The 19638-nt window shown below is 41.8% G+C and overlaps 3 protein-coding genes and 1 long non-coding RNA gene across 7 annotated transcripts; 2 read left to right on the forward strand and 2 right to left on the reverse strand.

Moving 5' to 3' along the window:
* The first annotated feature begins 1695 nt into the window (after nucleotides 1-1695).
* Nucleotides 1696-4896, forward strand: LOC112280634 (stearoyl-[acyl-carrier-protein] 9-desaturase, chloroplastic). Of its 2 annotated transcripts, none has more exons than XM_024516321.3 (4): nucleotides 1696-1833; nucleotides 2336-2547; nucleotides 3083-3575; nucleotides 3879-4896. In XM_024516321.3, the coding sequence occupies exons 2-4, from the start codon at nucleotides 2408-2410 to the stop codon at nucleotides 4443-4445; spliced, it is 1200 nt and encodes a 399-aa protein (XP_024372089.1). In that variant the 5' UTR covers nucleotides 1696-1833; nucleotides 2336-2407; the 3' UTR covers nucleotides 4446-4896. The 2 variants fall into 2 exon arrangements, with proteins under 2 accessions (XP_024372089.1, XP_024372088.1); XM_024516320.3 differs by having other exon boundaries at nucleotides 2353-2547.
* Nucleotides 4897-8083: 3187 nt separating this feature from the next.
* Nucleotides 8084-10359, forward strand: LOC112279762 (uncharacterized). The gene is made up of 3 exons (XR_016502243.1): nucleotides 8084-9271; nucleotides 9651-9730; nucleotides 9968-10359. It is a non-coding gene; the product is annotated as an uncharacterized LOC112279762 (long non-coding RNA).
* LOC112279759 (protein STAY-GREEN homolog, chloroplastic) lies at nucleotides 9474-13010 on the reverse strand. The gene is made up of 6 exons (XM_024514427.3): nucleotides 12493-13010; nucleotides 11397-11567; nucleotides 10989-11156; nucleotides 10778-10829; nucleotides 10347-10441; nucleotides 9474-10229 (listed from the first exon to the last, which is right to left on the reverse strand). The coding sequence occupies exons 1-6, from the start codon at nucleotides 12790-12792 to the stop codon at nucleotides 10038-10040; spliced, it is 978 nt and encodes a 325-aa protein (XP_024370195.1). The 5' UTR covers nucleotides 12793-13010; the 3' UTR covers nucleotides 9474-10037.
* Nucleotides 13011-16010: 3000 nt separating this feature from the next.
* LOC112279761 (ras-related protein YPTC6) lies at nucleotides 16011-18805 on the reverse strand. Of its 3 annotated transcripts, none has more exons than XM_024514431.3 (3): nucleotides 18522-18805; nucleotides 17914-18140; nucleotides 16011-17035 (listed from the first exon to the last, which is right to left on the reverse strand). In XM_024514431.3, exons 2-3 carry the CDS (start codon nucleotides 18076-18078, stop codon nucleotides 16550-16552), a joined length of 651 nt encoding a protein of 216 aa, XP_024370199.1. In that variant the 5' UTR covers nucleotides 18079-18140; nucleotides 18522-18805; the 3' UTR covers nucleotides 16011-16549. The 3 variants fall into 3 exon arrangements, with proteins under 3 accessions (XP_024370199.1, XP_024370198.1, XP_090105269.1); XM_024514430.3 differs by having other exon boundaries at nucleotides 17914-18344; nucleotides 18522-18687; XM_090249143.1 differs by having other exon boundaries at nucleotides 17914-18404; nucleotides 18522-18662.
* Nucleotides 18806-19638: the final 833 nt, after the last annotated feature.

Genomic DNA, 19638 nt, shown 5'->3' on the forward strand with positions numbered 1-19638 from the left:
AAAATAAATAAATAAATAAAATCCATCAAATCATAAAACAACAACATCCACTTTTATAATGACGAACAGAATAACATGGCTTTTTGTTTGCATGGGAAGTATCAATTCATTTATGCCCTCAATAATTTTATTTTTTTTATTTTCTTTTCATCCATTTAATGGAGATGATTGGAATTTAGTTTATGAAGGTATATTAGGTTTGTGCACATACTTTTTCAGTGTAGATCTGTGTACCTTGAAGAACTGTTGAGCTAATTCAAAATAACAAAAATTAAATCCAAATCAAAATGCCCTAATGCTACAAGAAATAAACCATTCTTATACATAAATAAGAATGGTTTATTACACATTTATTAAAAGTTGGAAAAGTATATGAAACTCATTTCAGAGATGAAGGGGCTCATCTTCTTGTTCATTTGTAGATGATTCCAAAGCCTAAAGCCTGGTCCCATTAGCATGGTTTGCCAGAATTTTCCAGAATCATCCACTAGGAACCCCCAATTCTCATTCGTTTCCAAGACACAATCCATCCATCCATTAGTTCATCCATCAATACATTCATCACTGCATACACCAGCTCATTCATTCACCCATTTATTAAGCCTTCCACCCATCCGGCCGTTCATCGATACATGGCAACTTAGTATGAAGGGTGTTTAATATGAAGGGGGTGTTGAAGGTGACTAAGTCGATATCAAAGACAAGTTTCCATCAAAATGCATCTTTATCAAATGGAAAGCTTTTTCCAAGGGTACAGCACCCTTCCAATAAGTTAGTCCCATCATCAATGGAGAGCCAGCACCCCCCCCCCTTTTCCTTCCCTTTCCTTTCATGGAACCTCCCAACCAAACCAAACCAAACCTCACAAGACACCCAGGTTTCCCCCACACCTACATGGCTTCTCATGCACCTCTACCACGTGTCAACTACTCATTCACGAGACCTACGAGAAAATTGCTGATGTGGCATGAAGCACAGCCCAATGCTGAGTACTCAGAACATCATCTTGTGGCTGGATGCAACTTGCTCTTGTGATGCCCTCGTGACTGATAGAACCTATGCACACACACGCACACACTCAAAGTGGGAGTTAATAAATTATGCGTCGGGAGGCGTCAATCATCAGGGCGAAGTGGGAGTTTACTAAATATGCATGACAAAAGAGTGCATGAGCTTTCATGGAGCAGCGAAGTTGGGGACTACAGTTGGGAAGTGCGTAGCATGGAGGAGGGTGCCAGCCAATGTTACTGCCACTGCCAGGTCTACTACAGAATACAGTATTGAAATATCATAAAATCCAGAGGTAGAGAGGAGAGGGTTGAGATTTTTGGGGGTTTTGGGGTTGGCCCCAGGGCTCTAAAGCACTCACAGCCGACCAGGTGTGAGACATACAGAGAGAGAGAGCAGGCCCAGACTCCTCTCTGCGAAGTGGAAGAGGAAGAAGAAGAGCTAGTTTAAGACAACGGCTCAAACTCTACTTGGAGGCTCGGAAACAGAAGCAATGGTCGGAATCTCTTCATCGTTCATTCCCACGACGGGACCGAACCTGCGTGCGGGCCTCGGGGCTGCATCGCTTCGGAGACGAAGCTACTGCCTCGGTCTCGTCGACGCGTCAGCAGCTAGAGGGAGGAAGAGGCGGAGGAGGAGGGGGATTTATGCAGCTCGCAGAGCCATTGTCTAGCGGCTCATTGACGTCGCCATTGTCTGTTTGCATCCTTTGATGTGCGCTCCTTTGTTGCCACCCGATTTAGCTTGAATTCTTATATGCAGCCCCTCGCGAGGTAGAAATTGCTTGCTGGATCTCCGAGGTCGGGCTGCTGCTGCTGCATCCAAGTAAGTCGTCTGTGGCTGTGTGTCGGGGGATTCGGCCATGAGTGTTTTTCGTTTTTTTGCTTTTTTTCTTTTTTAAATGTTTGTGAACCGTTCGAGTCCGTGCCGAAATCGGAGGGGCTTTCATGGAGAATAGTGGACCCACCGTTCCCCTGCAGACTCCTTTCTGCTCACAGTGGAGATTTTTTAGAATCAATTGTTCTTCTGAGCAACCCGTTTTTATCTTTTCTTTTTTTCTTTTTCTGTTTTTCCTAGTTCTGAAGATATTACTCAATATGGTCTCAGACGAGTGTATGTTTGTGTCAGGGGGAGAGAGAGAGAGAGAGAGAGAGAGAGAGATGGCATTTGATAATTTAGTTTCGTGCGTCTTATGAGAGCGAGTGTTTGAGTTCCCTGTTAATTTTTTTTGTTTTTGTTTATTTTCTTTGTACAGGCTAGATAAGTGTCGGGAGTTATTACTTATATTATGTGGTTTCTGAGAGGTCTGGTTTGTAATGAATCATAGCAATGGAAAATATGCAGGTTGAATCTAGCTGATTTCAATCGCGTCGCTTCGGAGTGACAAGCCATTCCAGCAATGGCTATGCCTGCAGCTTTCCAAGGCGCGACCAGAATTAGCGCCTTAAACCATAGCACTGGCAATGCCGGGTCCACTTCGACCCGAAGGGCTGCTGGATTGAAAGTGTATATGACTGCGACACTTCCTCCAAAATCCAAGTAAGTCGGCAGTGGCATTGTCTACGGAAGCGAACGCAGTGTTTCTTGAAGTTCTTGTGCTGAGATTTGGTATAACTAGAGATCATCTTGCATTACAAGTGATTATTGTTCAACATCAAGGGCCCCTTGTGAACGTGCACGCACGCGCAATGTCTCTTGTGCATATCGCGATTTCAAATTCCGGGACAATTAGTACGTCGGCAATTTCATTCTCTAAGGGGCCGTAATCAATTAGAATGCATTGACAAGGTCCTGAATCTTCACAACGGATTCCTGTAGCTTAATGCCTCCTCAGTCATGCACATTATGCTATGTAGGTGATGTTTTGAGTGGATGGCGGGCTGACCTATTTTAGGCACTGCGTACACCACTGCAGTTGGAGAGGCATTGTTAAGTCCCCGCGTTACTGGTTCACCTCTTATATAGGGGTGAAGATGGGCCTGGATTTATATGCCTCCTTCAAAGACCTCAAATTCATAGATACATTCAATGAAGTGGATGAACTCTTACGTAAATACCACTGTCTTGGTTGCAGGGGACTTAATGTCAGTAAGCAACCATTGGAGAAGCATTCCAAAATTATGCACTCTATCACGCCAGAGAAGCTGGAATTATTCAAATCCCTTGAAGGCTGGGCGTCTGAGACTATTCTACCTTACTTAAAGCCCGTGGAAAAGTGCTGGCAGCCACAGGATTTTCTCCCAGAACCGTCTGCAGAGGATTTCTTGGACCAGGTCCGGGAGCTCCGGGAGAGGTCTGCATGCTTGCCTGATGACTATTTGGTGTGTCTGGTTGGCGACATGATCACTGAGGAGGCTCTACCCACGTACCAGACAATGTTGAACACACTCGATGGAAGCCGGGACGAAACGGGCGCCAGCCCGACTCCTTGGGGTGTGTGGACTCGTGCGTGGACCGCCGAAGAGAACCGTCACGGAGACCTGCTGAACAAGTACTTGTACTTGACAGGGCGAGTGGACATGAGACAAATCGAGAAGACAATTCAGTACTTGATTGGATCTGGGATGGTAAGAAGCCATGTTTTCACCCTAAAAAATTATGATGCTCGCTGAATGTGTCTGCCAGCTACTGTATCTACGCAAATTAAATTGCGTACGGAAGTTCGAAGAACATTTGCCACACAGCAGGCTTGACCTAAGAGAGACACTAACACACGGACACACTGAATGCATGAGAGTTTGGAAGGGGTCCATGAATACTTACTGCTTTGGTCGGGGTGTGATGTGTGGAGGGGTTGAACGCCAAGTGGATTGTACTAGCATTGGCATTGGTGTTCGGGGTTTAACGTTGATGCCTGTTTGGCTCTGCAGGATCCCCAGACAGAGAACAATCCCTACCTGGGTTTCGTGTATACCTCGTTCCAGGAGAGGGCAACTTTCATTTCGCACGGTAACACTGCCCGTCATGCGAAGGAATATGGTGATGGAAAGCTTGCGACGATTTGTGGAATCATTGCCGCAGACGAAAGGAGGCACGAGAATGCCTACACGAAGATCGTTGAGAAGCTGTTCGAGCTGGACCCAGACGGCGCAATGCTAGCATTTGCCGACATGATGAGGAAGAAGATATCAATGCCGGCGCATCTGATGTACGATGGTGAGAACGAGCACCTGTTCGACGACTTCTCACTGGTGGCTCAAAGAACGGGCGTGTACACTGCTCGGGATTACGCGGACATCATGGAGCACTTGGTGAAGAGGTGGGATGTTGCTCATGTCAAAGGACTTTCCAGTGAAGGCGAGGCTGCGCAACAGTATGTGTGCTCACTGCCCCCTCGAATCAGAAGACTGGATGAACGCGCTCAAGCGAAGGTGAAAAAGGGTCCAAAGACAGGGAGCTTCAGTTGGATCTTCAACAGAGAAGTTGCGCTGCTGTAGAATTTCTATAACTACTTTGTACATATGAGTCAGCATCGTTCAAGCTCCCAAGGAATGAGCTTCATCTGTAATGTGCATAGTGGGAATTAAAATTCGTCAGGTCTCAAAAACTTTTTGTAGCAACTATATACGTAATGACGTTTAGGGGACGTCGGAAAGTTTAGTGTGGTTGTACTCCGGTCTGAAAGTCATTTTGTGAGGGTATACTGTGAATGGTACATATAAGTAACACACACACACACATTCACATGTTCTTGTCATCTTTGTCATGGCTTTTGTAGAATGAAATGAGAGGGTAACTATAGACTGTTCTCCTGTTGTCTGGCTATCATGAGCATGTATCCGTCTTTTATCCCTTAGTACTTCAAAAAAAATGGAATAGTCTGTATTTATCTTTCAACATTCTGTAAGAGATAATGTCTTCTTTAATACTGACAGGGTTTTAACATATTATACTTGTGAAACGTGATTTGAGTCTTCATGCGATAGCGTCATTTTATTTATTTTTTTTTTTTCATTTTTTGCTGCAAATCTATATCTGTATCGACGGAGTCCCCTGTGTCCAGGTACGTAGCTGCCGACATTCTGGTTGACACATTTGTCTGACACTGAGTTATGGCTTCAGTCCCGGTTTGTCTCCACATTCATTCGAAAAGTTGTAGATGAGTTTCATGTTGTCGAAGACTAATATAAAAGTAGACAAAGTATCTCCTACACCAATTTCGAAACTAATTATTTGTCTAATATTACGTAGGAGATACTTTGTCTACTTTTATAATAAGATAGCCACAGATTGATCTTAAAAATCAAGTAATATCATAATAACAATAAAATTACAAAACATGTGTGTGTGTGTGTTTTTATCTTGTATTCATGTAGATCAGTTTTTAAAATGAAAAAGTATAGATCATTGACGCTAGAATTGAGCCTTTATTATTGATAACTTCCACATTCTTAAAAATAGGAAATTTAAACAAATTAAATTTTATAACTTTGCTAACAAAAGATATTGCTATTTAGAAGGTGCTCCTACCTTGTTCTCCAGTATAAGTGATCTTAGAATCAGTGTGTAAAATTTAAAAAATTAATGTACATATATTTGTTATATTTGAACATCAAATAGGTCCTAGCATTGTGTGCATGTAATACATTAAGAATTATCAATGTGTAACAAATGTTATGATCTGAATGTAACATGATTTAATCCAGTTTTTAATTTGTATATAAAATATATATATTTTTAATGTCAAGAAGGAATTTAAGATGAATTTATAAATTAAAAAAATAAAAAAACAATACATATATATATATATATATATATAGTAAAGCAAGTGGTTTTAAAAAGAATACTTGTGATATGAAAATCATATAAAAATTATCTGATTTTGCAGTGATGTAGGTAAACAAAAAATTAAAATAAAATAAAGAATTATTTTAGCATAAACTAATAAAAAAAGACAATGCATTGATATTATTCTTTTAGAGCATTGAAAGACAACCGTTTAAATTGTTAATAAATAATATTTAATGATAACTATTTTTAATTATATAAAAAATCTATCAAAATTTGTAAATAAATAAATAAGAAAATAAATAACAAGTATATATATATATATATATATATATATTTATGGATAAATATTAAAGTGACCCATCCATTTATTAAATCAATCTACCCTATCATAACCATCATTACAATCATGGCCCTCATCTTTATCTGCTTAATCCATGCTCATTTTATCCCCATCCCCAAAAATCCCCCCTCCCTTCCCCCTTGTTTCTAGCTCTCATTCTAACTGACTTTATTACCTAGGATATGGTGGGTTATTTCAACATTTTCCTATATACATGTGTATTCTTTTTATGATTTATTGTGCAATTTTCAAATATATTAAACATTAAAAAGATTCCAATTTCAATTGTTTTTAAATATCTTTACTATTATATATATTTTGTAAATTAGATATGATAAAATAGAATAGTCACTAATGATAATATCAATGAAAAAAATTATACATCTTTATAAAAACTTATAAAAGATCTTAATCAAATAAGATTTTTTAGATTTCATTTCCATAAATGAATAAATAAATAAATACGTATTTAAAACACACAAAATAAAAAAAATTAAAAGTCAAATATAAATATTATTTATGATATTGCTTTAATTTTAATTAAAGTTTTAAAGTATTAAAAATTGCGAAAATTTATAGTTTTCTAAAATATATTATACTACAATTCATTATAATATAATTACTAAAATGTTAGTTAGTCAAATATGTAAACACATATTTATATAGTTCAAAAGACTAAATAATAAATAAAATTTAATACAGAAATATCTTCAGATGAATTTACAAATCAATTATGTAACTAGAATCTCAAAGTCATAAAAGAATACTTGAAAATTATCATACTTAAAAAAAATTATTTAAAAACCTAAATAAAAAAAGATAGAGAGAGGGCATCTTTATTCCTCCTTTTTTAAAGGTTACAAAAAATATTTATCTTAAATAAAAAAGAATGAAAAAAAATTAACTTCTCTCTCCTCCAAATTAGATGTGATGTTTGGATAAGACATATGTTGTTTCCTTAATTAATTTTACAAATGTAATATTCTATTTTATTTGTAAGATCCAATACCTTCTATTATATCAATTGGCTAACAATATGTACATTCCCAACAAATCATATATTTGTGAGAAGTGATGAAATCTTTGTAAATAAATATTATGCAACAATATAATGTATAGAATATACATTACATATACTTTTTAAAAAAAAATATACTCTCCTACATTTAATCCATCTTTACTTGTTTTGTTTAATATTTTAATTTTTTCTGTATACAACAAAAGTTACATTTATGTGCTATCTATGAAGAAGGACTGGTATTTTGAACCACCAACCCTATATACAAGATAATTTTTGGTGCAACTTGATTTAGTTGAGTAATTTAAAATCATTCCAAACAAAATCCATTGTCAGTTAGACTTCTTGATGGAGCAAGCATATTGGATCAACCATGTGGTGGAGACCATTGGGTTTAGGATTAAGCACTCACCACCCTTTTTCACAAAATGAAGTGATTGTTGGTCACCTGAATGAGACAAACTTGTGCACAGTTTCCAATTGCACCCCACCGATTTTCAAAGTGCACTTGTAGTGTGAAGGAAAAAGTAAACTGCATGGTATCCAACCAATAATCCACCTCTCAAAATACAAAACAAAAAACCATGTTCTCGGTGAAAGTTAAAGCGTGAAAGTCTGATCGCATGTTGTCGGTGTGGAACTTGCAACGAGACCCATTGATCTGGTGTCAAGCGTTGGTGTAAAGCATGGCGGAGTTGCTTGTGTCATGAAAATGCAAACAAGGGCTGGGTGAGAATTTGTAGGATGGCGAAGTTTGAAGACGGAGTGAATCATCCACGAATGTTTTTTAAAGCTTGATGTGGCATTCCGGCGCGGCGACTGGTGCCCGAATCTCGAGAGGCTGAGATCGACATCTGACTGGCCAGCGAGAATCGTGGTAATCCTCGTGAACCAATGAATTTCCGCCCCAGCATCGCCTGTTATCAGCATTCTCTTCCCTTTTGATTCTACCCATGAATTCTGCAATTTTTCTGTGGCCTGTCTTCTCGTCTGGTTTGGGTCTGTTGCCCGTCTGAGCGGCACAGGCACTCATCTCCACTAGAACCCTCGACAGTCACTTACCCTCGTGGGCCTCTAATGGATCTTGCTATTGATTGTTCATGCTTCTTCACCGATGGGTTGAATCGTCAGAGTTTTTGGATAGAAGTCGGCTTGTAGATCTCGATACTGTGGATAGTACCAGACTGTGGCGATCTGTAACAATTCGTAGCGTAGTGATTGGTCGGGGTTGTGTTTTTGCTGGTCTCTCTGTCCACCACGGCGTGTGGGTTAAGCTAGGATGGGTACGTGCTCGTCCTGAAGGTGCGACGATATCAGGACTTGTTGAACTGGGACAGTAAGAGTTGGTTAGCACGATGAGAAAAGCAGCGTCTCTAGTTTGTGAGTTGTGAGATGTTGGAATCACGCAGCTTCAGTTGTTTCGGACCATCCCTACATTTTTAGACCAGGTTCACGATGCATTTGTGATGCCCTTGGTCCACACTTCTCGTTCATAATAGTCTAGATATGGCAATAATCGGTACTGAAATTGCGACTTGGTTAGAATCCCTGTAAGTGAAGATCCTCTAAGTTTTACACTGAAACAGATGGTAGCAGCTGGAACAGCCACCGCTGCTGCGAGTCACTTCTCACCGAATTTCAATAGTTGAGATGTAACCGCAAATGTAATGGAGATAATCAGAAGGGGTTGAGCATTTGGTTCCCTGCAGAGTATGTTCCCAGATCTCTTGCGTTACTGATACTACGTGGGGGACGAGTAGCTTGGAACTGCAGCCACGTATATAATTCTCTCATTTCATGTCCAAGAGGGACATATGCCGCAGAAGTTTATGCGAATTGAGCTCATTGCGCAGAAGCACGGAGGGATTGTCATCGCACTGGGTTTAAACTCACTTAATCTTGAAGACGATCAGCCGTGCCTGAGGAACGTTGTAGGAGTGATGTGATCCATACCACGTCGCCCTTAATTAGTTGTCTAAAATCTCTGAATCAGTATCCAGACCAGTGGAAGTTAAGCAGAGTACACTTACTTCGTGATTTCTCTATGACGAGCTTGCTCAGGTTCGCCGGGTGCTTGATGTAAGAGTTGTGATCATGGTGGGAGTTAAATTTTAATCTGCAGACCTTCGAGAACATTTCAGGCGCGGGAAAGAACTACCTTCGACTACTCGTTGGTCAGTGCCTTACTCTATTTGGTTTTATCGATGTAGTATGCACGAAATGAATCACATGCAACGTTACGTGAGTAGTTATTAGATCCATCGCACAAACGAACTCCACAACTGTTCACTTGGATCACTTTATTTCATTTGATGATCTGTGACGGAACACCTTCTTTGGACAATTGGTTAACTCCCATTGATAGCATCGTAGGTCTAGAATGAAGCAAGGATTTTAATGCACAATGGTAGTAATCAAATCATCACATAGTAGAACAATCGTCTTTGTGTTTCACAATTATGCCTTGTGGACATTGTAAGTTCCATCAATCTTGAAATAGAGTGGTATCTAAACTTTGTACAATGATTGTCCTCCACTGTCGTGTAATCTCAGATTTCGCAGCGGCCATCACGAATGGAAACCCAGGACTCCAGGACTTCGGAGCCTCGAACAAGTAACTACAAAGGATAAAAGTATGACTGCCAATCTAACCACCCAGTTCTTTTTTATCGTGGCCGCCTCGCTAAAGCGAAGCGCAGGTTGGTCGTTGTATATGTACAGTTTTTAGTAGATGTCCAATCATCGAAGCCACCATGTGGAAATTGACCGTCGATGGTGATCTAAATGGATAGGCTCCACCCTTACCACCTCCATTGATGAATATCGACAAATATCTGTGCTATGGCTTTTCACGTTGTCGTGGTTCGTAGGTACACTGCCACATTGTTGCGGAATGATGCTGTTCGACAAAATAGGAGTGAAAATAGCTCCACAGTGGAGCTATGTCGAACGCTTTTGTTCCTCTTGCATTTGAAGCAACTCGAATGTCTTTGGTACTGGTATCAAGGTCCCATGTCGGGAGCAGCAATCACAGGGCGCTTCGCAGGTTTTGCCTGGCCACAGCTGCTTAGGCCACTTCTTTTCAATCTCCTCCATAGCATGATGTATAACTTCTTTCGCCTCATCTTCACCCTGCAGGATTTTTCGTTTTGGCGAGCTTAGTGTGTTTCTAAACATTAATGCATCCCGCAAGGTCTAAAAAGATTGAAAAGGACATTGAACATTAAATCGAATAACAGTAAAATTCACCTTTGCAGCCTCAGCAAGTGGACCCCAACATTCCAGGCGGTTGTACTCATTGACATTGGAGTGGAAGTACACCCACACTAAAGAGTTATCAAGATCTGCAAGAATGCATTATTTAAGGTAAGATATTCAGGTATGTTATTCCTGGTTTCTCTCGATGTGATAGCACACACCCCTGAGCTCGTACCGGTGGACTGTAGATGGAAAAAATTCACAACCTATGTTCGTGCATGGAACCAATTGGGGAACGCCTTTGAAACGAATTCAGGATTTAGAGTCTTCACGTGGCTTTAAATGTCCATGGGATATCTTCATTCAGGTATTAGAGCATGATTTTTCTACCTGGCCAGTAGCAACATGCAAAATAGCAAGCTCTGGTAGGTTGGGACATGAGGGAGAATCATTGTAAGCAGCGAATCGCTGAGGGAATTTACCTGGGTATTCCTTTAAAAGTTCTTCATCACCATGCCTGAATGCTTCCAAAACCTGCAGAGTCCACATATGTCCGATGAGTTCAGGCCGAAAGGGCGTCTGTTATACCCATCCCTGTCGATTATCGCGAATAATGCAGCATTCAAATGTAAATAAGCATAACCAAAATGAGATTGTCGCGAACTGTTACAAAGTGTAGTGCAGAGCACTAACCACCGGTAGCTCCTTACGGAAGATGTAGAAGCGCAAGTTTGCAATCAAGTTGTGCAATACGTTACCGCCGCTTATGTGGCAGTGTACGTGAAGTGACATTTTTCCCTGCACTTTCCTCCATTCCGCCACAACTTCGTCTCTCTGTAATTTACTGTACCATCCTTTCAACTGCCCCAACACGGAGATGGATCTTAAGCATAAATCTTGGAAATAAAGAAAATCTCATAACTGGTGCTCAAAATGATTGAAGTGCTTTGTGATCAACGACCTTACATCTAACACAACCTCTCTGAAGGAACAGTAAAAAGTCACCAACGTGTACAAGAAGAATTGTTTATTTCCAGAACAGCACGATTTCAATCATAGAATTGAATAACGCTCGAGATACATGAGCAGACAGTAATGTACCTGTGCCTTATTTATCTCACGGGAAATGGCTAAGGTTATCTTCGAAGTGACATCACTGTGTGTCAGGGTGTACACCCTTGGTAACTCTTCAGGGTGTTTCTTGGCAGCTCCTTGCAGAAGAACCTTTAACTTAGCAGCCTCGAATATTGATGGACCGAATAACCTAGCTGTCTGCAAAGCCATGAACCAGCGGGTGGTCAGCACGTTATGACGGTAATTCAACCTTGTGTGGGAGCACTACATAAGATGTATTGTTAAGCAAAACCCCGAGTGCGTAAAAAACTACTTTTAAGATCCGCTAGCGACAAAACGACATACTGCAGCAGGAGGTGCACAATGGTTAGGGGCTGCTGCTTGCACACTCCACCATGAATCGAAATATGGCATACATCAACCAGTTCTGAATGTTGCACTTGTTGTCATCGTCCTATTTATACTTCAGCCGAGACACAAGCTGATCACTACTTAATCCCATGATACTGCTTCTGCAAACGATGAGTTGAATTCCGATTAAGGATATCACGTTGAACCCATGAGTGCATTCCTCAACAGGATGAGTGCCGACAGGACTGAAGGTTGTTCATTCGGTGGACACCTAGCCATGACAAGGGTTATTTGCACAGGAGAATTTCAGAAAACCTCCAACGTGACACATATCTGTAAAATGCCGCTCCGACAACCGTTATGCTGCTCATCGCAAGAGGGAGGCCCTTCAAGATTTCATACGAATCTCTCTACGTTAAGAATAAGTTGTTTTCAAGATTGATCAGTTACTTTGCGGCTGTTGAGTGATGTGCCCGGTCCTTTAAACTTTTCGTAGCGGACTTGGTATGAAAAGCGCACGTGGTGCACTCCACTTGAAGCAAGACGGACAGAAATCCATGCAAAAACATCGCATGAGATCCTGAATGGATATCATATGGGAAACTCGTTTGCAAATGTTTCCTGTGACGGTTGCATGACTGTACAATACAACGACTACTGTGTGCCGCTACGAAAACGTGCATGGCATGCGACCTGAGACGCCCTCGGTCACGGCAGAACCTGATGATAACTCCTCAATCTGCCATCAGCATGACAAGATGCGAGATCTCACCACAGGATTAGGAGATCCAGACCGGTGCGCCACCTCCAGAACATTGGTCCTCGCAAGAAGGCCTAGTCGGCTCTCCATGTTCCAGAATTGAGAATTTATATCTTTGTGCCCGCATCCTTGCTTCTTGATGGAGGCGCTGCTGCACATGGCCGCTGCCGCAATCTTCAGGTGAGAAGCCGAAGAGACCAAAGCGGAGCTTGGACACGGTAGGGGAGCAGAACTTGCATTCTGTACCCTCAGAAGACTTTGGCTGGCAACTCCTGCTGTGATCGGTGGCTGGAACAAACCGCAAGTAGCCATGGCTTTGAAACTTCCTCAAGTCCAAGCTTCTACACCGATCGATACGTGAATCTTCCCTGAATCAATTCTTGGCACACGAACTTTTTGCCACGCCTGTATGTGGGGTTTGCAGCAATCAAGAAGCTCACAAACCGGATTACTTCAAACAAGAATACGGAGACAGGTTGATAAAGGAGAACTCCAAGACCCACAGGATTGAAAAAAGAAACTCCGCTCTCACTACTTGAACTCTGCAACTCTATTTCCCACGCAGTGCAATCAACGCGCAATATTAATATCTCCCCACTGCAGGCCGATCGCTTTTTTAACAACGGCAGTCCACGGCGAAGCAAGTTCCTATTTTCGCTTCCAGCTCCGAAGGGTCTCACATCAAACGTAAACCTGTTTCGCACGCAGCAGCACCTTTTTTTCTCTTGGTCGTTTCCAGAGTCCCACAACACGAATGCACGATCGTCGAATAGCTGACTTGGTGTACAAAGACAGCCAACTCCACAGGATTCGTAATCAGGAAGTAATGTGCAATACGCAATTCGATGGCGAAGGAAAGAATGGTGGATCGGCGCTTTAGATGCATACCCATATCGGGTGATGTAGGGAGCGAGGCTAGACACGTAAGGTGCGGTGGAAGGAAAGTGGGGCGCGCGTGGCGGGAGGTCGGGAGGCAGGCAATGGCGGAGGGTTACTCTTTTGGGGGCCGACCCCAACCATTGTGGAAGCCATGATTTGCGAGTTGCCATGCTCCGGTGGGCCTCGCTACCCGGCAATACCCGTTACTTACCTCCTGCAGTTCCCTTCACCACTTGGTTGTCTCCTCCCCATCGGTAGTGTGACGATTGGGAAAACATGAGGAACGGCCCACCACAGGCCTCCGTCTCCCAATCACTTCTTCATACACCTAAAATATTAACGAATAAACTATTTCGCCGTCGAGTTATAATCGATATACACTTTTCCGACTACAATGCACGTTTTGGGCAGATCTCTACTCTGAAAGAGTTGGTGGGTCAAAAATGATAGACGTAATTCGTGAAACTCTTTTCCACGAGGTCTACGATTGCAGTGAGATTTATGATTCGTTTTGAATCATCATACACCGTGGCTGAATTTGGGGTTGTTGTAGACTGTAGCGCGGTGCGAACCTCGTTTCGTCCAGTGCACGATCGTCGATTGCAGCTGGGATGAATTTACCGTCACCGGCTCCATACCCAAAAGTCAATCTGGTTAAGAAAGTTGGAATTTGAACCCTTCGCGATGAAAGGTCTTCCGATGATCTAAAGGCTATTAGGCACTGGTGGCGGCTCATTGAATCCATAGCCCTGCTGGCGTGGATACCCTCCCCCCTAACAACAGACAAAAACGATCCGTCTTGTCAGGAGGGCTGGGCTTACAATTGGTCTGGAATGTCATTCCCAGTTCTCTACAGCTTAAACTGAAGTCAGAATAAGATATTCCCATATCTAACCGAGTGACTAGTAATACCGTAACAGTTTGTCCCATGCTGGATTCGTAGAGCCAGGAAAGATTACCTTCTTAAAACATTAACCACGCAGAAGTAATGGATAACATTGACAATGGGTATACGATGTTTCTGCAGTCGCTTGGATTTTTAGTTGTAAAATGTATACGGTGTGAATGGGAATGATGAATGAATTGAAGAATGAAATGAAGAATGGATGGATTACACGACGATTCAACCTTTTATTTTCATTTTTATTTTGTCATATGCTTCACAATGACCACTTGCGTTGCATTCCACGGAGGATTGCGCTGATCGGAACAAATCCTTGTTTATCGTTCATTTGCATGCTGATTTCCACACGCATTGTTCCGTGCATGTCACGGGGATCTTCTGAAGGCTGCTACGCGCTGCGCTAGAATTTGACAGATCCTGTGAACTGCATGATCAGTGCACTGAACTTGTGCGCATATGAGTCCCAAGACCAAAAAGTGTATCACAAAACTGGGCCCTGAAAAGAAGTGCTGACCTGGTTGACGGATCCTAACTCCCCCCTGAAGGTGGGCGCACCTTGGGTTACGCGATGGACATGTGGGCTGGCGATCGAGGATTGGAGGCTATGGCCGCCGCGATAGAATCTCCGGGAGACCAAAACCAGTACGACAGCCTTCCTTCCGATACACACAAACCCAGCACCCACCTCCCCTCCACACCTCTCCTCCACACCTCCCCTCCACCCTATTGTGTGGAAAGGTGAGGGAACTAGGTGTTTTTCCTCACACCAAGCCACCTCGGCGCCAAACGTGGCACCTGCAGGGGGAGGGATCTATCTTTGAGCGACTCCTGTTTGTCTGTGGTGGGTTCTGCGATTAGTCACCTAAATAACGTTAGCGAACTTTTGATGGCGCAGAGTGATGACGCGAAGACTGTGTTCGCGAATACGAAAGTCTTGCTTGAGACTAGCACAACCCGATCGATACCAAACTTGGATTCTTGCTTATCAACCCCTCGAAAAAAGAGAAGGCTTCTGAAACACTAAGAAAGCATTTCATTTTTACATGCAAATCTTCGTTTCGTAACATCATAGTTTCTAATTATTTTAAATTTTTGGTCTATGGTGTGATATTATTGGATTAAGTGTCTTCATAACTTTAGCGACTATTTATTTACGCTGATATGTGTCAGTAAATGTAAAAAAATTGTGCGAATCGCTTTTATAACAGCTGATTTTGTAAAGTGGCCCGAAAATATGTGGTATAACTGATTTATGACAAACAACATTATACTTTGTGTATGTTCTTGTATTCGATTTTCAACAAGATGACACGAGTACAAAAACATCGTAAGTGAATATTTTGCTGAAAAGAAGGGTGTGAGAAAAAGAAATGAAATCATGGAAATTAGCACGCTTTGTGCAGAATGTAGAACATTGAAGTCAAAAAGGACGTGGTTCATGCGTATTTAGAGCTTCCCACTGGTCTGTGTTTAGAAAGAAGAAAACTTAATACATTGGATGCAGACAAATTTATGTCCAAATGGAGCTCTTGTTTTATTTACCCTGGTTGTGTGAATTGATTTCAAAGAATAAATATGACGTAATTAGCAAAGACATTGTCAAATACGCAGTTATTAATATCTACGAAGGAAAGAAAAGAAAAGAAAAGTCGAAACCAGTTGTCAGAATGAATTTGATATGCATATCGACTTAAATGAAGGATAGCTTCTCATATCTACAACAAACACGCTCTGCAGAAACCAAATAAAATCGATAACCTGAGCTCTTTTTAAAAGGCTGTTAGATACAGAAAGAACATAACTCGTGATCATAGACGACGTCTTGTATGAAACCAGACGGGCCATGCCAAACAGCCTGTTAAACAATGTAATATATGTTCTACACAACATTTTGAGAGTCGTGCGGAATGCAAATCTGACACCTCCACACTCTCAAATTATGGCAGCTGGCTGACTTAGCTGCAGAGACTAACCGCTTGGCCAGTCCGCTATGAATCTAGAAAAAAGGTAAATGTACGTCCCTTCTAACTGTATCAATGTAATAGTCGCACTGACACCCTTCAATTAATACAAAGGAGTCAATCATTGATGATCGTAACTAGTGCACCTTACCCAAAGATAAAAGACACTTCAATTTCTTCTGACAACAAAAAAAAAAAAATACTCATCGCTACAATATGGGGATCAAAGCCGGTAGAGCGAGGAAAAAGCACTGCATAAGACAACTTCAAGTGTCAATCCACACCCTGTCGATGAATGACAATCAACGAGTAGAACCCTTAGGTTCTAATCTCCGCAACACCCTTTCTTCTTCAAGTCTGGAGAATTGCTGTCAAGTGGAACAATGTTGGTTCCCTGTCCAGGGCCTTCAGTAGCGTTCTCTTCTGATGCCAACGCTTTCTTGCTCACAATTCGATAAATCTCTGTCAAAATCCTCTGAAATGCCTTCTCAACATTGGTCGACTCCAAAGCCGATGTCTCAATAAAGGATAGACCTTCTTTCTCTGCAAATGATTGAGCGTCATCAAGTGACACTCCTCTGAGGTGCCTGAGGTCTGATTTGTTGCCCACCAGCATGATCACAATGTTCGAGTCAGCATGATCCCTCAGCTCCTTCAACCACCTCTCGACATTCTCATAAGTCACATGCTTTGTGATGTCATATACAAGCAAAGCCCCCACAGCTCCTCTGTAATAAGCACTCGTGATCGCTCTGTACCTTTCCTGCCCTGCTGTATCCCAAATTTGTGCTTTGATAGTCTTCCCATCAACCTAGGTATTTGGCACACACAGTAAGCTCCAGAATAAGGGTTTCTCGTTCGAAACAGATTCCATACTACCATATTATATAAGATTAATGCTGGGGTTAGAGTACAGAGCTCAAAAGTAGAACAAAACGAAAACTTGGCAGCTCTTCAAAGGTTTTAGCACGTATGAGGTTGCATTGCTACTTCAACTACAAGATTCTGAGTTGCATGAAAACGACCTTCCTCAAGTAATGTCATGTCAGAAGGCCGGAACTCAAAGCAGAGTCAACAGCAAAATACATTATGCCGCGCAACCCATATTACTGATGGTGCACAATTGATCACGAACATAAACATTTGATGATCTCGTGCGAGGAGCACAGATCCAAATCGCACATACGAATGGAGAATAATCACACAATAAAACGAGCTGAAATTTACATGACTTGTGGGCGCGATTGTACATATAATCCTAAAAATTAAAAGAATATTACGATGAATAATCATTGTAACCCACGACATAATCATTTACTATATGAGATTATGCTACGACCGAGCAGTAAAACCTTTCCAAAATGAAAATAGACTGTCTTCACGTCTTTGATTCGTTACTGTCCCAGGTTACCGAGGCAGTAGCTTAGGGCTTTCATCGACTTGTGTGACATTAATGGGTGGACAGATGATTTTGCGTGAGATTATCTGTATATATATCATAAGAAAACCTTCAGCACTATTTAAAGTGCACTTTAATGCTTTCGAAGTCACTATGCCAAGTGTAAGAGGAAATTAAGGACCTTCACTTCATTATCATAAATCGAGCAATCTTTGAAACGTATTCTCATCACCAATTAACCGGTCTCATAAATTGGAATTCAAAATATTACGAAGAGAGCGGGAAAATACCTGAATGGAACGAGTAGCAAACTCCACACCGATAGTGGATTTCGACTCCAGGCAGAACTCATTGCGTGTAAATCTGGAAAGAAGGTTAGACTTTCCGACGCCTGAGTCTCCTATCAACACTACTTTGAAGAGATAGTCATACTCATCGTCGGCCTTGTGCGCCATTGTTGGGCCTCTACAACGCGACCTATAGACCTTCCAGAAGAAGAATCCCCACTTTCCAAAACCTAACGAAAAAAAAAGCATCATTCAGAACAGGGAAAAACTACGGGACCGATGCCATCCACTCTGATCAAAAGAAATCCACGATCAAAGGCCAGATCCGAACCACCTACTGAAAACGAAGACGCAAAACGAAACCAAATAAACTCCTGCAAGGTCCAAATCCTTAAACCATAAACACTTCCAAAACACATAGATATTCTTCACATCTGCATCCATATCGAAAATTTCAGTCGCGCCTACTCTTCCTGTTGCAAGAGGGGGACTCGCTGAAAAAACAGGCGTAGCCACGAATCGAAGATCTCAGTCCAAGACAAAACCCCAGCCACACAGAAATTCTAAACATAACACAGAAGGAAAATGTAGATGCACAAGAGATGTGGCACCTTAGATCAGGCTGAAGCTTCAATGAGGGTGGATCCACCCGCGCGTGAGCATGCAAGCAAATGGAGGAAGCGCAGAAGAAGAAGAAGAAGATGAAGAAGAAGCAGAGGAGGAAGAGGAGGATGAGGACATGGGAGGACGAGGAAGCCCAGTTGTTGTGAGAGCCCCAAAGAGAGCCTCAATGCCAGACACAGCAGCCCAACTCAACTACTGCCCCCACAAGCCCCCTCCCCTCTGAGCCCTGGGATTCCAGGCGGAACTGTCGCCTTGTCCACCATCCCCATTCATTCCCTTATCTTGCCAGTTTTGAACTGTGCGAGCGTGCCTGCTCAATTTCTCATAAGTCCACTCAAAACTTCATGTTGTGAATTCTGTTTCCGTCTCACAAGTGCATCATTTCCACGTTCGAACTGGGACATGGGTTTTGAGTTCGATGGTCCTTTATCGCCATGTTACTAGATGACCAGTCTTTGGCGGCAGAGTGATTCTAGCTTTTCTATTGTAAAATATCAAGTTGTGCAAGCTGAGCATTCTGTGTAAATCTTGACTGAGTAACCAGGAGGCTGAATCATAGCAACAGAAAAAAAAAAAAAAAAAAAAAAAAAAAAAAAAAAATTGTTCCATCGATGTTTGGTTGATAAGAGTAGGAAAAATTTTATTTGGGAAAGAGACGAGGGTGTTGTGCTGCAAGTAGTCACACACATATCAAATGCTTTACTTCGATGACAGTTGAGGGCTACCTGTGTAAGGTCTTGGCCCACTGCTACACTTGCATTTAACATTTGAGTGGTGGCCAAAGTGGATTGGTACCATTCACATCACAAAGATGCATACAAACAAACAAGGTCATATTGATGTGGAATTCATGGCAAATAGCCAGACACTTTTCAGTAAGTCAGCAGGCAGTACGTACAATAATTACACAACGTTTGCATTTTAACTTAGATTTACATGCTACATGTCTGCACTACCTTTACAACAGAAGATCACAGAGAAGTTAGGTTCAATTGGTAAATGCATATACCAACTTCCAGCAAGTCGGAAAACTACATATATGTGCACCATTACATGTTCCATGTATCCTAATGTCAATACCAAACCATGACAATCAAAGAGCAG

The sequence above is a fragment of the Physcomitrium patens genome, chromosome 3 (assembly GCF_059467195.1).
Source record: "Physcomitrium patens ecotype Gransden chromosome 3, ASM5946719v1, whole genome shotgun sequence".
Taxonomy (NCBI): Eukaryota; Viridiplantae; Streptophyta; class Bryopsida; order Funariales; family Funariaceae; genus Physcomitrium; species Physcomitrium patens.